At 49.0% G+C, this 15672-nt stretch overlaps 1 protein-coding gene across 1 annotated transcript in view; it reads left to right on the top strand.

The window, feature by feature from the left end:
* Zan (zonadhesin) overlaps positions 1 to 15672 on the top strand; it is a 100196-nt gene that overhangs the window by 83153 nt on the left and 1371 nt on the right. The window contains exons 74-88 of the mRNA XM_051205566.1: positions 596 to 737; positions 956 to 1173; positions 2174 to 2315; positions 2410 to 2627; positions 5150 to 5291; positions 5460 to 5704; positions 6501 to 6630; positions 7329 to 7500; positions 7906 to 8076; positions 9251 to 9390; positions 10634 to 10833; positions 10928 to 11066; positions 12169 to 12309; positions 14928 to 15045; positions 15146 to 15395. Coding sequence (XP_051061523.1) covers positions 596 to 737; positions 956 to 1173; positions 2174 to 2315; positions 2410 to 2627; positions 5150 to 5291; positions 5460 to 5704; positions 6501 to 6630; positions 7329 to 7500; positions 7906 to 8076; positions 9251 to 9390; positions 10634 to 10833; positions 10928 to 11066; positions 12169 to 12309; positions 14928 to 15045; positions 15146 to 15395 — 2568 coding nt within the window. The remainder of the gene's footprint in view (positions 1 to 595; positions 738 to 955; positions 1174 to 2173; positions 2316 to 2409; positions 2628 to 5149; positions 5292 to 5459; positions 5705 to 6500; positions 6631 to 7328; positions 7501 to 7905; positions 8077 to 9250; positions 9391 to 10633; positions 10834 to 10927; positions 11067 to 12168; positions 12310 to 14927; positions 15046 to 15145; positions 15396 to 15672) is intronic.

Below are 15672 nucleotides of genomic sequence, written 5' to 3'. Positions count from 1 at the left end.
GAGGCTGGAGAGATGGCTCAGAGGTTAAGAGCACTAGCTGTTCTTCCAGAGGATTTGTGTTCAATTCCCAGCAACCACATGGTGGCTCACAACCATCTATAATGAGATCTAGTGCCCTCATCTGGCATGCAGGCATACATGCAGCCAGAACACTGTATACATTATAAATAAATAAATAAATAAATTTAAAAATAAAAATAAAATAAAAAGAGGGTGTGGAGTCTTTTTCTCCTTTTCTCTATCTTGCCACACGATGCTCCTATCTTTATGACCTGCCCTGGAGTTGAAAGGTGGTCAGTTCTTGGCATATGTTAGATCATTGCTCTACTGCTGAACCACACCCCTATCCCCTTGCTTGGGGAGTCTAGGCAATTGCTCTATCACTGAGCCACACCCTCTGTTGTTGATTGGGGATTATAGTCAAGCTAAGTTGTACCCCCAGCCAGAGTTGCAATTCTTTTAAAACTATTTTAAACTCGATTGACTCAGTAGATGTGGAGCCTGCATACAGGGCTAGAAGACGTAAGTCCCTCAGGCAGCTGGTGAGCCCGCCGCTGGCACCCTCACTTCTGTCCCCTTCTTGTGGCTTCTACAGGAAGGCAAGACTTGGCTCTCCAGTGGATGTACCCAGAGCTGTACCTGCAAGGAAGGGGCTGTTCAGTGTCAGGGCTTCAAATGCCCGACAGGGTCCCGTTGCCAGCTCAGCGAAAATGGCAGCAGTAACTGTGCCACCAGTGGTAAGGAAACCATGGCAGGAAGACAGGAGGTTTGTGCTCATGGATAGAAGAATCAGAGAAAGGGCAAGAAGGAAATCAGTAAACATTTGCTGGACAAATAGCAAAAGGGGCAGAGCCCTCAAGTCTCTTCGTGCTCTACCCATCTGTTTAATGTGGCCCCTGCTTCCTTGGGCCCCACTGGTTCGCTACACTAATGCCACTCTCTTTCCACCACAAAGCTCTGAAATGCCCGGCCCACAGCCTCTACACCAGCTGCCTTCCGTCCTGTCTACCTTCCTGCTTGGACCCCGAGGGCCTCTGCCAGGGCTCCAGCCCGAAAGGCCCCTCCACCTGCAAGGAGGGCTGTGTCTGCAGAGCTGGCTACGTGCTGCATAACGACAAGTGTACACTTAGAATTCACTGTGCCTGCAAAATCTCCAAGGGTAACCTCATCCAGGTGAGCAGGCATGAAGAAGGCAATGAGGGCTCAAGTGAGTTGCCCCATAAATGTGAGAACCTGAATTGAATTCCCATGGAAGCTGGGCACAGCTCACTGTGACCCCAGTTTTCCTGCCATGATATAGGAGGTGAAGCCAGGAAAATCCCAAGAAATGTGGGGGCCGACTCTAGTAGTGTACACAAGCAGTGAATAACAGCACTAAGACAGAGAGAGGCAGAATGAGTCTAAGTGCAAAGGGAAGGCCAGAAACAAACCTAATATCTACCCTCACCATAGATGTGCGCTCACACACACGCACGCTCTCATACACACATGCACGCTCTCATACATACATGCACGCTCTCATACACACATGCACGCTCTCATACACACATGCACGCTCTCATACACACATGCACGCTCTCATACACACATGCACGCTCTCATACACACATGCACGCTCATGCACACCTAGATTTTTAAGAGTAGGGTTAGGGCTGCTTTTCCCTTTTCTCTGTCTCTCTGGATGCTCTTATTCATATGGTTAGTCCAGGGTTTTGAAGGCATGTGCCAAGGAAATGCTCTGCCACTAAACTGGTGTTCGGTGGAGGGTTCCAGACAGACATTCCTCTGCTGAACCACATTTTTAACACTCTCTGGGGGATTTTAAACAAGTATTGTACCTACCACTGGGCAGCACCCCCAACACCTCACTGGGGGTTCTAGGCCAGTGGCTACTGCAGGGTCACATCACAGTTCTTCACTGAGGAACCCTAGGCAATTGCTCTAGCTCTGAGCCGTGCTCCCATCCCCTCGCTGAACGTTCTAGACAGGCTTAATTATGCCCACAGTCCCATTGGCAATTAAAAAAAATGAATTGTTATCTGCAGTTGGTTGACTCAATGCATATGGAACCTGTAGATGCAGAGGGCAAATGTAAGACCCTCAGACAAAAAGCTAAACTTGTCTTACAGAACCCTTATGCTCTGTCTTCTTTCCCTTCCGGTGGCTTCTGCAGACTGGCCAGACATGGATCTCCTCTGACTGTACCCAGATTTGTGAATGCAAGGGAGGGCTCTTTCAGTGCCACAATTTCCAGTGCCCCTCGGGAACCCAGTGCAAAGTATATGAAGATGGAAGCAGTAACTGTGTCTCCAAGAGTAAGGGAGCCCGTGGGAAGGGAAGGACAGAACCAGCTCACGGCTGGAGGAATCTGAGGCATGGCATGAGCCCTGTTCTCCTTCCACCCCACAGAGCTGCAGTGCCCAGCCAATAGCCTCTACACCAACTGCCTTCCCTCCTGTTTACCTTCCTGCTCCAACCCGAATGGCCTCTGTGAGAGTGTGGGCAACAAAGCCCCCTCCACCTGCAAGGAGGGCTGCGTCTGTCGACCGGGCTTCCTGATCAATAAGGACAAGTGTGTGCCCAAAGACCAATGTGGCTGCAAAGATGCCAAGGGTGACTTGATCCCGGTGAGTTGGTGTAGAGACTGGGATTGGGGGGTGGCACCCTCTGCCTTTCTCAGCCTTGGATGCCCTTGTTTATATGGCTAGCTCTGGAGTGTGAAGGCTGGTAGGCTGTAGATTGAGTTTTGCTTTTTGTTTTTGTTTTCAAAGACAAGGACTCATATAACTCAGGCTGGTCTCAAACTCACTGCATAGCTGAAGATGGCCTTGAATTCCTGGTCATCCTGCTTTGACTTCCTGAGTGCTGGGATAACAGGATGCCCCACCACGCCTGGGTCATGTGGTACTTGAGGTGGAACCCAGGGCTTTGTGCATCATAGACCAGTACTCTACCAATCGAGCCACATTCCCAGCCCTCATAGACTGGCAATTGTGTCAGGGAATCCACACAACTAAACACCAAGGTAGACAGGAAGAACCCTGCTACTCCATTTCCTCATCTGCAGATGGGTCCAGTAGACCCTCCTGAGCAATGTGTTTAAGACACCAAGAACAAGCTGTGTGTCATGGTACACACCTCAAATCCAGTCACTTAGGGAACAGGAAGATCAGAAGTTGAAGGCTATCCTCAGATACATAGTGACTTTGAGACTGGCCTGAGCTACTTAAGACCTTATCTCAACTAAACATAGCAAAAGGCCAAGGACAATGTCTTGAAAAGGAGGGACACATGGTACCAAGGTTCACATGGCATTGTAGCTGTCTTCCAGAGAAAGCCAATTGCATCAGTTCCTGGGCATGCACAGGAATTATGTTCTTGGTTCCAGAGCACACTGAAGATACCCAAATATGCAGCTGTTCAGGCCCTCATGCTGGCACACAGAGCCCTGGGTTCTGTCCCCAGCGCCACGTGAACCAGGACTGGTGGTGCACACCTGTCTTCCTAGCACCAGGAAGACAGAAGCAACAGACTCAGAAGTTCAAAGTCCTCCTTGGCTACATAGGGAATTGGAGGCCAGCCTGGTCTATGTGAGACTCTGTTGCAAAAAATAAGGAAGAATGTGAAGGCCATCTGGCTGTGACATCTGTCACCCCCTTGGTCCCCAGTATTGATTTGTATGATGTGGCTGGCTAGGCAGGTTTCTTCTTCCCCTTCAACACCCCTTATGTGTCCCTCCCAAAGCTGCTCACCTGGTTGAGGAAGACTGTTTTGATGTTGTTTTTCTGTTTTTCTTCCTTTTCTTTCTTTCTTTCTTTCTTTCTTTCTTTCTTTTTTTTTTTTTTTTTTTTTTTTTTTTGGCAAAGGTAGGTATATAGTAGCTGGGCTTTCCTGCTAGAACCTCCAAGCAAGCTCTCTAAACAAACAAACAACTGGGCAGACAGCTCAGTCTGTAAGTTTCTGCCGTGAGCATGAGGCTGCCAGTTTGATTCCTAGAACTCCTGTAGAAAAAGCCAGTCCTGAGGCTGGAGGTGGCTCAGCACCTCTCACAAAGCCCAGTGACCTGACTCTGGTCCCAGAAACCCACATAGTGGAAAGAGAGAATGGGCCCCTGAATAAAATGCCCTCACACACACACACACACACACACATGCTGTGGCAACAGGTAGATCCCTAAGCCTCACTGGCCAGCCAGCCTAGCCTCCTTGGCAAGTCCAAGACTTACTGAGAGACCATGCATCAAAGAACAAGGAAGACAGTTCCTGAGGAATAAGATTGTCCTTCGGCCCTCCTCTACAGGCTCATGTCTATATGGGTATGCACATGCATGTGAATACACGCACTCAAGCACACACATGTTCATGCACAAATAAGTAAAATACATAGTATTTGTGTATCTTCCAATATGTTTTAAGAAATTCTATAAGAATTCTAGTGATAAAACTATGTAAAGTTATACAAATAGTTCTGCTGTATTAATTAGCGAATAATGACATAAAATACATTGATTTTCTTTCTAGAACTTAGGGCCTCATTCATGCTAGGCACTAACTCTACCACTGATTCATACTCTGAACCCTTTACTGGGGAGACTCTAGGAATTCTACTGAGCCACACCCCAGCCCCTCACTGGGGAGTTCTAGCCAGGTGATCTACCACTGAGCCTCACCCTAGATCCTCACTAGGGGATTCTATGCACACACTCCACCACTGAGCTATGCCCCAACCATAGATGCAATTGTTTAGATAGATCATGTGATAGTTTTATCTAGTTTTTCTTTTTATTTATTCTTTTCTCACGCAATGCCTCCTGACAGCATCCTTCCCTCCCTCTCCTCCTTCCAGGCCCCCCCACCTACATTCTTCCCTAGATCCACTCCTCCTCCTCCCTTCAGTAAAGAGCAGGCCTCCCAGGGTTATCAACTGAGCGTGGCGTAACAAGCTGCAATAACACTAGGCACGAGCCCTCATATAAAGGCTGGAGACAATTTTTTTTTCAAATATTTTCATCCATAGTTGGTTGGCTTAATAGATTTGGGGCCTGCAAGTAGGGAGGGCAGATGTAAGCCATTCACACAGGAAGCTGGGCCTTTCTCTTTACTTAACCATCTCTGTCCTCACATTCTATCTATTCCCGTGGCTTCTGCAGGCAGGCAAGACCTGGATCTCCAGTGGCTGCACCCAGAGCTGTGCCTGTGTGGATGGTGGTGTTCAGTGCCGGAACTTCGTCTGCCCCACGGGGTCCCACTGCCAGCACACTGAAGATGGCAGCAGTAACTGTGCAGCCAACAGTAAGGGAGCTGTGGGGGAGGGGGAGAGGAGGGTGCCCTGGTAGCCCGAAGAACAGAGGCAGAGTCCTGGCCTAAGAGGGGGCGATCAGAAACACCGCAGCTGGGCAGAGGATCTAGGAGACCAGTAACTGGGTTGAGGTCCTTTTCGGTGTTCACACTTCTTGACAGAATTGGAAAAATGTACCGTCTTTGGGGACCCCTATTACCATACTTTTGATGGCTTCACCTACCGATTCCTGGGCCGGATGAACTACTATCTCATTAAGACAGTGGACAAGCTCCCAGAGGGGGTCGAGCAGCTGGTCACGGAGGGGCGCAACAAGATATCCTCCAAAGGAAGTCCAACCTTGCATGAAATGACCGTCATCGTCTATGGTTATAAAATCCAGCTCCAAGAAGGGCTGGTGGTTTTGGTGAGTAAGGGGCAGGACCAGACCTGAAGGCCACCTGGAGTTGGCAAAGCCAGAGTGCCCCACTGCCAGGGAGTTTCCAGGGGTCCATACGGTGTTTACAAGTCAGAATTGGTGTCACTTTACATGTAGAGAATGGTGGCACAGAGCAGTGGGGCTGACCAAAGGCTGAGGGGAATGAAGGGGAGAGCTTTGGTGGTGACGCACGTTTGAAATGAGGCTGGAGCATTCCTTTTACACTCATTTAATTTTTAATATTCATGTGTTTATTTACTTATGTGTGTCTGTGTAAGTATATCCCACATATGTACGGGTACCCACAGAGGCCAGTAGGTGTCATGTACTTGGAGCTAAAGTTATAGGTAGTTGTGAGCAGTCCTACAAGGATTCTGGAAACCAAATGCAGGTCCACTGGAGGGACAGCAACCACTGTCAACCAATGGGCCATCTCTCTGTTGCATGAATTTGCTGTATGTGTACATGCATGGGCATGCATGTGCTGTGGTGCCTGTGTGGAGGTCAGAAGACAACTTGGGGGAGTCACTTCTTTACATCCACCATATGGGTCCTGGAAATCGAACTCAGGTCCTCCAGATTAGTGGCAAGTGCCTCTCTCTCTACCCACTGAGCCATTTGTCTTTTTGAGTTTTTGCAAGGAAGGCACTGGGGTATAAAGGGAAATCTCTGACACTGGGGGTAATGAAGACTCTGGAATAACATCATGGCACAGAGAACAGCAACAGAGAGGGTGGCCCACTTAGCATGCTACGCAGCTGCAGCTGCAGTCTTCCGTTTCAAGGTCAACAATCAAAAGGTGGCAATCCCCTACAATCCAAATGACCATCTGCAGATCATGTTGCGGTCACAACGCCTGATTCTCATCACTGACTTTGAAATGGTGGTGGACTTCGATGGAAAGCACAGTGCAGGTAACTGAGACAGACCACAGCCTGCAGAAGCCCAGTCTCAGAGCCAGGGATGCTAGCTCACACGTGTGATCCCAACCCTCAGGACCAGAGGCAAGAGGATCTCCCATGAGGTTGGGGCCAACTTGGTCTACATAGTGAGTGCCAAGCTACCCAGGGTTTATAGTGAGATTCTGTCTCAAAGAAATCTAATCAAGCCAGGCGGCACACTTTTAATCCCAGCACTCGGGAGGCAGAGGCAGTTGGGTCTGTGAGTTCCAGGCCAGCCTGGTCTACAGAGCGAGTTCCAGGACAGCCAGGGCTGTTACACAGATAAAACCCTGTCTTGAAAAACAAATAAACAAAAAGGAAAAGAAAAGAAAAGAAAAGGCCAGTGCAGGGTGTGGTGGAGCACATCTGTAATCTTAGCAGTTGGAAGGTAGACGCAGAAGGATCAGGAGTTTGAAGCTAGCCTCAGCTCCATAGCCAGTTTGAGTCCAGCTTAGGCTATACGAGACCCTGTCTCAAAAATGAAAACAGCAACAATAAAACCAATAACCACAGGAAACAGGAACCCCATTTCTGGGATGGAAGGTGGAAAGGCACAGCTCAAACAGGAAGATGACTTATACGTGGGGATCGAGCCCCCAGCCCGAGAGGGAGACTAGACTTTGGTGGGGAGGACAGAGTTCGGCTCACTGCAGGGAATCTTCTTCCTGCAGTGATCTCCTTGCCTACCATGTACCGTGGGCTGATACGGGGTCTGTGTGGAAACTATGACAAGAACCAAGCCAATGATTTCATGTTGCCCAATGGAATGCTTACCTCAAACCTCAATATCTTTGGCAGCAGTTGGGAGGTGAAGGTGGTAAATGTCCTCTTCCGATCACCAAGGTAAGGGCTGGGGATTAGGGAGATGACTAAGAGTCTCTTTCCTTAGAGGGCAGAGGATTGAACCTATGACTGCATGCATGTAATATGAGCCACATTCTTCACCCCTTATGGAGAATTAAAGTCAAGCATTCTTATCACCGAGCCACGCCCCCCAGCCCCTCACTGGGGGATTCTAGGCAGATGCTGCCCCTCTGAGATGGGCATCTCTTTTCTACTGCCTTAACCCTCTGGTCCTCAGCACAGAGGCACCTTCGAACACTTGGTCTCTCACTGACAGCTGCTCATTAGAAATCCCTATGATGTCCTTGTCCGTCCTTCCTTTTGCCTTTCTGCAGACTTGTTTTTTCTCCTTAAGTTTACCTCCCCCCCCAAGCCTCAAGCAGCCCCTTGCCATCCCTACTTCAGGGCCCTGCCAGAAGACGATGGAGGAGAGGAAGAACCCGAGCTTCTACTGTCAGAGTGCAGCCCGGAGCAGACAGCACTCATCAGCAGCACCCAGGCCTGTAGGGTGCTGGTGGACCCCCAGGGCCCCTTTGCTGCCTGTCACCAGATCATAGCCCCAGAGCCCTTCGAGCAGTGAGTCACAGGCCCAGTACTTACAAGAATGTTCCAGATTCCTGCTGTGGTTTTCCTCCCTCCCTGACCCCCTCCAGCTCTGTGAGCTTAGTTCTTCTCCTTTGTGACCTCGTTTCCGACTGACTCCCCCCATTCCACAGCCTGTCTTTCTATAATCACATGCCCTGTCCCCAAGCTATCCCTCTAGCCTGCTGACTTTCTGTGTGGGGTTCTGGGCCCTTCTTTGCTAGTTTATTTTTAATCTATTTTATTCTTTATTTATCTAGGTCTCGTGTAGCCCACGCTAATATATACCTAAAGATGGCCTTGAATTTCTGATTCTCCTGCCTCCACCTCATAAGTGCTGGGATTATAGGCATGGACCACAATGTCTTGCTCATATGGTACAGGGGATGGGACCCAGGGCTCCATGCATGCTAAGCAAACATTCTACCAACTAGGCTGCATCCTCAGCTTTTGTTTACTTGTTTATTTGGGAGGATTTTTGAGCAGGATGGGTATACACATGTTTGTTCAGTGTATATATCATGTATGTTTACATAGGCCAGAGATCAACTTTGTGTCCTTCAGGAGCCATCCACCTTGATTTTTATTTTTTCCTTTCTTTTTGTGTGAGTGTGGATATGGGTATGTGTTCTCAGGGCATTGTTGAAAATCAGGTGTCCTGCTCTATCTCTCTCTGCCTTATTCCTTTGAGACAGGGTCTCACACTGAACCTTCAGCTCATTATTTTTTGGCTTCTGTCTTTGCTCCCCCACAAAGCTGGGATTGCAGGCACATGTGGGGATTCAAACTCAGTTCCTCATAGTTGAACAGCCGGTGCTTTTTCCCAGTGAGCATTTCCCCAACTTCTATCTTGTTTTCTGAGGCAAAGTTTCTAACTGAAACCCAATGCTTACTGAGTAAGCTAAGCTGTCTGGCCAGCGAGCCTCGAGACCCTCCTCTCCCCCCTTCACCAGCTTTGGGATTACAAACACATCACCATAGCCTGCTCCTTCTTAACGTGGGTACCAGAAATCAAACAGCTCCTTATTCTTGCAAGGCAAGCACTTTGTCAGCTTAGCCTCGTCCGCAGCTCCCAGCCCCTCATCCTGGGCCCTTTCCAGCAAGTCCGGATCTCTTTGCTTCCCCTCTCTAACAGCATACCTACTCCACCCTTCCCTTTCTACCCCAGGCACTGTATGTCTGATATGTGCACTGGTTGGAAAACCAAAGAAGAAGAGGAACTTCGATGCCGGGTCCTCAGTGGATATGCCATCATTTGCCAGGAGGCAGGTGCCAACATGACTGGCTGGCGGGACCAGACACACTGTGGTGAGGCTCTGCTCGACTCCTCAGTCACTCTGCTCAGCTCTGCTGCCGCCACCCTCACCCTCACTGTGGCCTTCCAGCCTTGATTCTTCCATCCCGAGTTCCAGGCAGCAAATGATTCCAGACTGATGCCTGCCTACTCCTCCACTGTCCAATCCCATTCCTCCTCCTCCCTGCCCGTGTTTTTGTCGTTGTGTTTTCTCTTCCTTTATTTTTTGTTTTTGTTTTGTATGTGTATGCCCATGTGTGTTTGCATTTGTGTGTGCGTATATGTGGATGCAGAGAACAGGAGCCATTTACCTTGTCCTTCTGTTTGTGTGGGGTTCACATGTTGCACAGCACACATGTGAAGGTCACAAGACAACTTTGAGGAGTTAGTTCTTTTCAGCCACCATGTAGGAGGGATCCAGTTCAGGTCACCTTCACCCACTAAGCCATTTCACTAGCCCCATCTTGTTTTTGGAGACAGGGTTTCTCACTGGGACCCAAAGCCTGGTGATTAGACTAGGCTGGCTGGCTGCCTAGCAAGCCCCGAGTATCCTCAGATCTCTGCCTCCCCAGAACTGAGATGACAAGCACATGCCACCACACCTGGCTATCCCTTGGCTGTCCCTCAGCTCTGCTATCCCTTGGCTCTCCCCGTAATTTCTCGGCTATCCCTCAGCTCTGTATTTATGTTTTGGGGTGGGTTTTATTTGAGATTTTATATTTATTTGATGTGTGCGTATGAGTGCTTTGCCTGGATGCATCCTGTGCGTCATGTGCCTTCTGGTGCCCACAGAGGCCAGAAGGGGGTGTCAGATCGCCTGGAAATGGAGTTACAGATGTTTGTAAACTGCCGTGTGGGCACTGGGGACAGAATCAGGAGCAATCTCTGCAAGGGCTTCTAACTGCTGAGCCATTTCTCTAGCCCCTGTTTTTTGTTTTTTGAGACAAATCTCACTCTGTAGCCCAAGCTGACCTCAAACTCCTGGTGAGCCTTCTACCTCAGTTCTTGAGTGCTGGAATTACAAGTATTTGCTATTATACCTACCTTCGCCTGTCCCTGTTTTCATCAAACATCTTGTGTCCCAGACAAAGGTCCTCAGGCAGAACTGGCCTGCTTGCCCCAGCTTCCCTGTGTACAGGGAGCTCTGTGCTCGGTTGAATGATCTTGTACCCCACTTTCTGTTTCTTGCCCACCTAGTCCCTTTATTTGTTTGGCCCCAGGACCAGCCAGCTCCTAACTATGCTTCTATCCCCTCAGCCATGACATGCCCTGCCAATACTGTGTACCAGCACTGTATGACACCCTGCCCAGCATCCTGTGCCAAATTTGTGACCCCCAAGGTCTGTGATGGCCCCTGTGTGGAAGGCTGTGCCAGCATCCCAGGCTACATCTACAGTGACACCCAGAGCCTCCCAGTGACCCACTGCGGGTGCACCACCAATGGCATCTATTACAAGGTCTGGGTGGCATGGAGGCCTGGGAATCCAGGTATCGAGATTGAGATCTGGGATGAATCTAGAATGTCTCCTGTCTTCACTTCCTCTTTTCCAGCTGGGTGACAGCTTTGTAACTGACGACTGCTCCCAGCACTGTACCTGTGCAAGTCAGGGGACCCTGCTGTGTGAGCCCTATGGCTGCAGAGCTGGAGAGTCCTGCACCGTGGCCAACTTTACTCGAGGCTGCTTCCGGGGTGAGTCTGGGTCTTTCTGGTCTCTTAACACCAGGAATACCCTCCCTCCCTGTCCTTTGCCTGAGTGGGATTCCTTTGTAGGAAGGGTTATAGGAAAAGAACCATCCCTTACCAAATGTTTACTACTGCCCATGCAGAGATCTGTTCCAAAAGTAGACTTTAATCCTTACCTAGTAGAAAGTATGGCACCCCACTTTATGAGCAATGAAAACAGGGTTCCAGCCAAGCACAGTGGTGCACATCTCAATCCCAGCACTGTCAAGAGGCAGAGGCAGGTGGGTCACTGTGAGTGTGAGGCCAGCCTGGTCTACAGTGGGTTCCAGGCCAGACAGGACTACATAATGAGACCCCATCTCTCAAAAGAAAGGGAGAGGGTTCCAAGGCTGAAAGACAGTCTAGTTTGTAAAGTACTTCCTGCATAAGTATAGGGTCCTAAGTTGGATCTAAAACCCATGTTGACAAAGTCAATCACAGTTAGAGAGATGGCTTGGTGGTTAAGCACACTTGCTGTTCTTGCAGAGGACCCAGGTTCAGTTCCCAATACCCACATGGCAGCCCCCAACTGCCTGTAACTCCAGTTCTGGCCTCTGAAGACACCAGACACACTTGTGGTTCACATACATGCAGCAGGTACTCATACATGCACATAAAATGGATCTGTAGGACTGTGGGACTTCCAGCCTAGACTAATCAGTGAGCTCCAGGCTTGTAAGAGACTCTGTCTCTAGAAAGAACAAAGTAGACAGAAACATAAATGACACCACAAGTTGACCTCTGAACCTTTACACACACAGAGAGACACACATACACACACAGACACATACACACACACACACACAGAGACAGACACACACACACACGCGGGAGGAGGAGGAGAGAGAGGGAGAGAGAGGGAGAGGGAGAGAGAGAGAGAGAATGGGGTTCCAGGAGGTTGAACAAATTCCAAACCCAGGGTAGCAGGGTTTAAGCTTAGATTGCTGAATGGACCCCAGTCAGGCTCTGATGACTGTTGCTTTCTGTGCTGGGGCCTATCCCACAACCAAGCATCTTCTGCACTTTGAGTATCCTCTTGGGATCCACTCACACCCTTCTGCCCTTGCAGATAGCCCGTGTCTACAGAACCCCTGTCACAATGATGGCCGCTGTCAGGAGCAGGGAGCCACCTTCATCTGCCACTGTGACCTTGGTTATGGAGGAGAATTCTGCACAGAACCTCGGGATATCCCATCTAGAAAAAAGCTAGGTAACAGCCACATCCCAGGCCCGTGTCCCATTGCCACAGAATTACTCTGTTTTTAATTTTCATACACATTATAATATCTACTATATATCAAGACATGTAATAGGGGTGACATTGGTAGTTATACCATACAATATTATAATCTATCGCAAGATATTCATATAGTAAGTAATATATCATAGGCAATATTGTGCATTATATAATATAGGTAATATATAAAATACACAATTACATATTGCATATATAGTTTGTAGTTATATAAATATTTTGGGTGTATTATAAATTGATAATATATGTTAAATTATAATATATAAATTATGCTATGATGTATATTTTAGATATACTATAAATTACAGAATATAATTTATATGATAATATGTAATAATCTATACATTTGGGAGTTTTAATGTATTTGTTGTGGTGGGGTGAATGTGTGGGTTTCAGAGGGCAACGCAAAGGACTCATCTATCTCCTTCTGCTATGTGAAACTCTGGAATCCAACTCAGGTCTCTAGGCCTGGTGCCAAGCACCTTAACCTACCCAGCTGTCTTGCCAGTTCATGTCCTATGTACTATAAAACATGTGTGATACTCAAGCATGGCAGCACAGGCCTGTAACCCTAGCATGTTGGAAGTGAAGACAAGAAGATCAGGAGTTCAAGGTCGTCCTCAGCTGTATAGGAGTTTGAGTCCAGCCTGGTTATATGAAACCCTATCTCATGTAGAAAACCCTAAAATGTGTATTATGTAACAATAATATATTACATATGAAACATAATAGGGATCATGTCACTGTGAGATCCCCAGGGATCAGCAAGACAATAGTTCTCAATCTGTCTTTTGTTTGTCTCCTAGTGGAATACACTGGGATCATCTCTCTGAACCCTAGTGCTTCTGTGTGTGTGTGTGTGTGTGTGTGTGTGTGTGTGCGCGCGCGTGTGCGAGCAGATGTCTATTCATGTGTTTATACATATATGTGGAGGCCAAAGGACACCCCCTGATGGTATTCTTCAAGCACAATCCACTTTTGTTTTGTTTTGTTTTTGAGGCAGGGCCTCTCACTGGCCTGGAACCGACCACAAGGTGCAAGGGGGTGGGTAGTGAGCCCCAAATCCACCTTTCTCCTCTTCCCAAGCACTAGGATTGCAAGTGCACACCGAGATTGTCATTCATGTGGGTTCTGGGAATCAAACTCTGCTCCTTGTTCTTTCAAGACAAGCACACTACCAACTGAGTTCCTCTCCAGTCGCTCCCGTCCTTGCTTATTTGCTTGTTTGATTAACTTGTTTGCAGCATGGTGTCATGTAGCCCCGGCTGGCTTTGACCTGACTATTTTGCTGAAAATGACCTTGAACTTTTTCTGATACTCCTGCTTCCCCTGGCATGTACTAGGGTTATTAGCACGCACCTTCACACCTGGCTGAACTTCCACTGCCCACCCCTGTGTGCTCCCCCCTGAGCTGTCCTGGCTCAGTACCTCTCCACCTTCTGCTTTTCCCTACCCAAACTGGAATCCACTGCACCTCTGGGCCATCATTTTTCCAAGTCTGTTCTTGGAAGAGCATAACCTATTTAACACCTACCTATCAGAATTTCCCCAAGAGGTTCAGGTTAGGTGGGCATAGACATCTGCTTCCCTCACAAGCTTCTAGGCTGCAAGTATTTCTGGGGCTGAGAAATAGTGACAGAGGACTGGAATCTGTGGCTCAGTTGCTTACCTAGCACACATGAAGTTCTGGATTCACCTCAGCATGGCATCAGTTGAATATGATGATGCATGTCTGTAATCATAGCACTTAAGAGGGTGAGGCAGGGGACCAGCCTGGACTACACAGCCTGTGTTATAGAACAAAAAAAAAAAAAAGGATGGCAGTGAGGTGGGAGGCTCACACTGAGTTCAAGGCCAGTCTGCCTGGGCTACATAGTGAGTTCCAGGACAGCCTAGGCTAGAGGGAGGCATCATCAAAAGATCAAGAGGACAGATAGGGAGAGAGGTCCCGTCGACACCTGGCAAGAAGAGCCCCTGCAGGGAACTGTGACCACAATCAGTAAGGGTTCCTGGGTGAGGACATTGAAATCTTCAAGTCCCTGGGCCTCCTGGAGGGAGAGCCAAGAGATTTAGGAGGACCAGACGCCTCAAGCTGACAGCTAAGGGTCGAAAGGAAGGCTACCTCCCGTGCCCCTCAGCCTTTTGCCAATCCCTGTCGTGTATGGGTGGGAGTGGGGGTATGCACGAGCCCAGTGTGCATGTGGAGGCCAGAGGACGACCTAGGATGTGGGTGTTCAGCTGTCTTCCACCTCTTGCTTAAGACGGGGGCTTGCCAGGCCTGGTGCACAAGCGCACGCGCGTGCGCGTGCGCGCGCGCGCGCACACACACACACACACACACACACAGAGTCTGCACAGTCTCACTGGCCTGAAGCTTTACCAGTGTACAGGGATCCACTTGCCTTCCCCCTCTAGGGTTAGGGCTAGCATTAGGGGCAGCTTGCCATTGCTGGGACGTCAGGCATGCACCACCACTTTTTACATGGGTTCTGGGGTCTGGGTTGGAGGCCACTGCGCACTTTACCCACTGCGCCCACTCACGGCCCCATTGCTGTTTTCCTTTCTGCACTCAGAATCATCCAGCTTAGTGGCCATCCTGCCAGGGGTGCTTGTGATGGTGTTAGTCCCTGTCTTACTGCCCAGAGTGTATGTTTACATGACGACGAGAACTGCCATGGCGAGGAGGAGGGGGTAAGTCCCGGTGTGGGGAGGGGAGCGAGTAGGGAGTCGATGGGCGGGGCCTCATGCACACAAAAGCTGTGCCCCTCATCTGGTCCCCCACTACCTCTAGGGAGAAACTGTTGAGACAAAGTAGACCCAGGCTGGAAGACACAGGTGAGAACCAGCCCTGGGGGCGTGCAAGTCCTGGCCAAGAGGTGAGTCCTCCTCCAACGTGGGTTTCTTTGCTCTCTCCTCAGATGTTCCAGAGCCTTCCTTCAAAGCCACTGAGTTCTGACTTGTCCTCAAACAGACAGATAAAAATAATTTATTTTTTTAAATACTCTTTCTTTTACATTTGTTACTGTGTGGTTGTGTGTTGTGTGGGTGGGTATGCACACACCTGCCACATGCATGTCTGGAGGTCAGAAGTTTGTGGGAGTCAGTTCTGTCCCTTTACTTCGTGGGATGTGGGGATCAAACTCAGGTGACCAGGCTACACAGCAAACACCTCTCCATTGAGATACCTCGATAGCCCCAAACTTAGTGCTTTTAGATATGGATTTCCCCTTGACTGGTGGAGACAAAGAGAGAGAGGAAAGGGAGACAGGTGTGTGTTGTTTCCTGAAAGCTGGGTGCTGTGCAAGGCGGGAAGATGTC

This window comes from Phodopus roborovskii, unplaced genomic scaffold (genome assembly GCF_943737965.1).
Source record: "Phodopus roborovskii unplaced genomic scaffold, PHOROB, whole genome shotgun sequence".
In the NCBI taxonomy this organism is placed as follows: Eukaryota; Metazoa; Chordata; class Mammalia; order Rodentia; family Cricetidae; genus Phodopus; species Phodopus roborovskii.
This window is presented reverse-complemented; position numbering and strand designations above follow the sequence as displayed.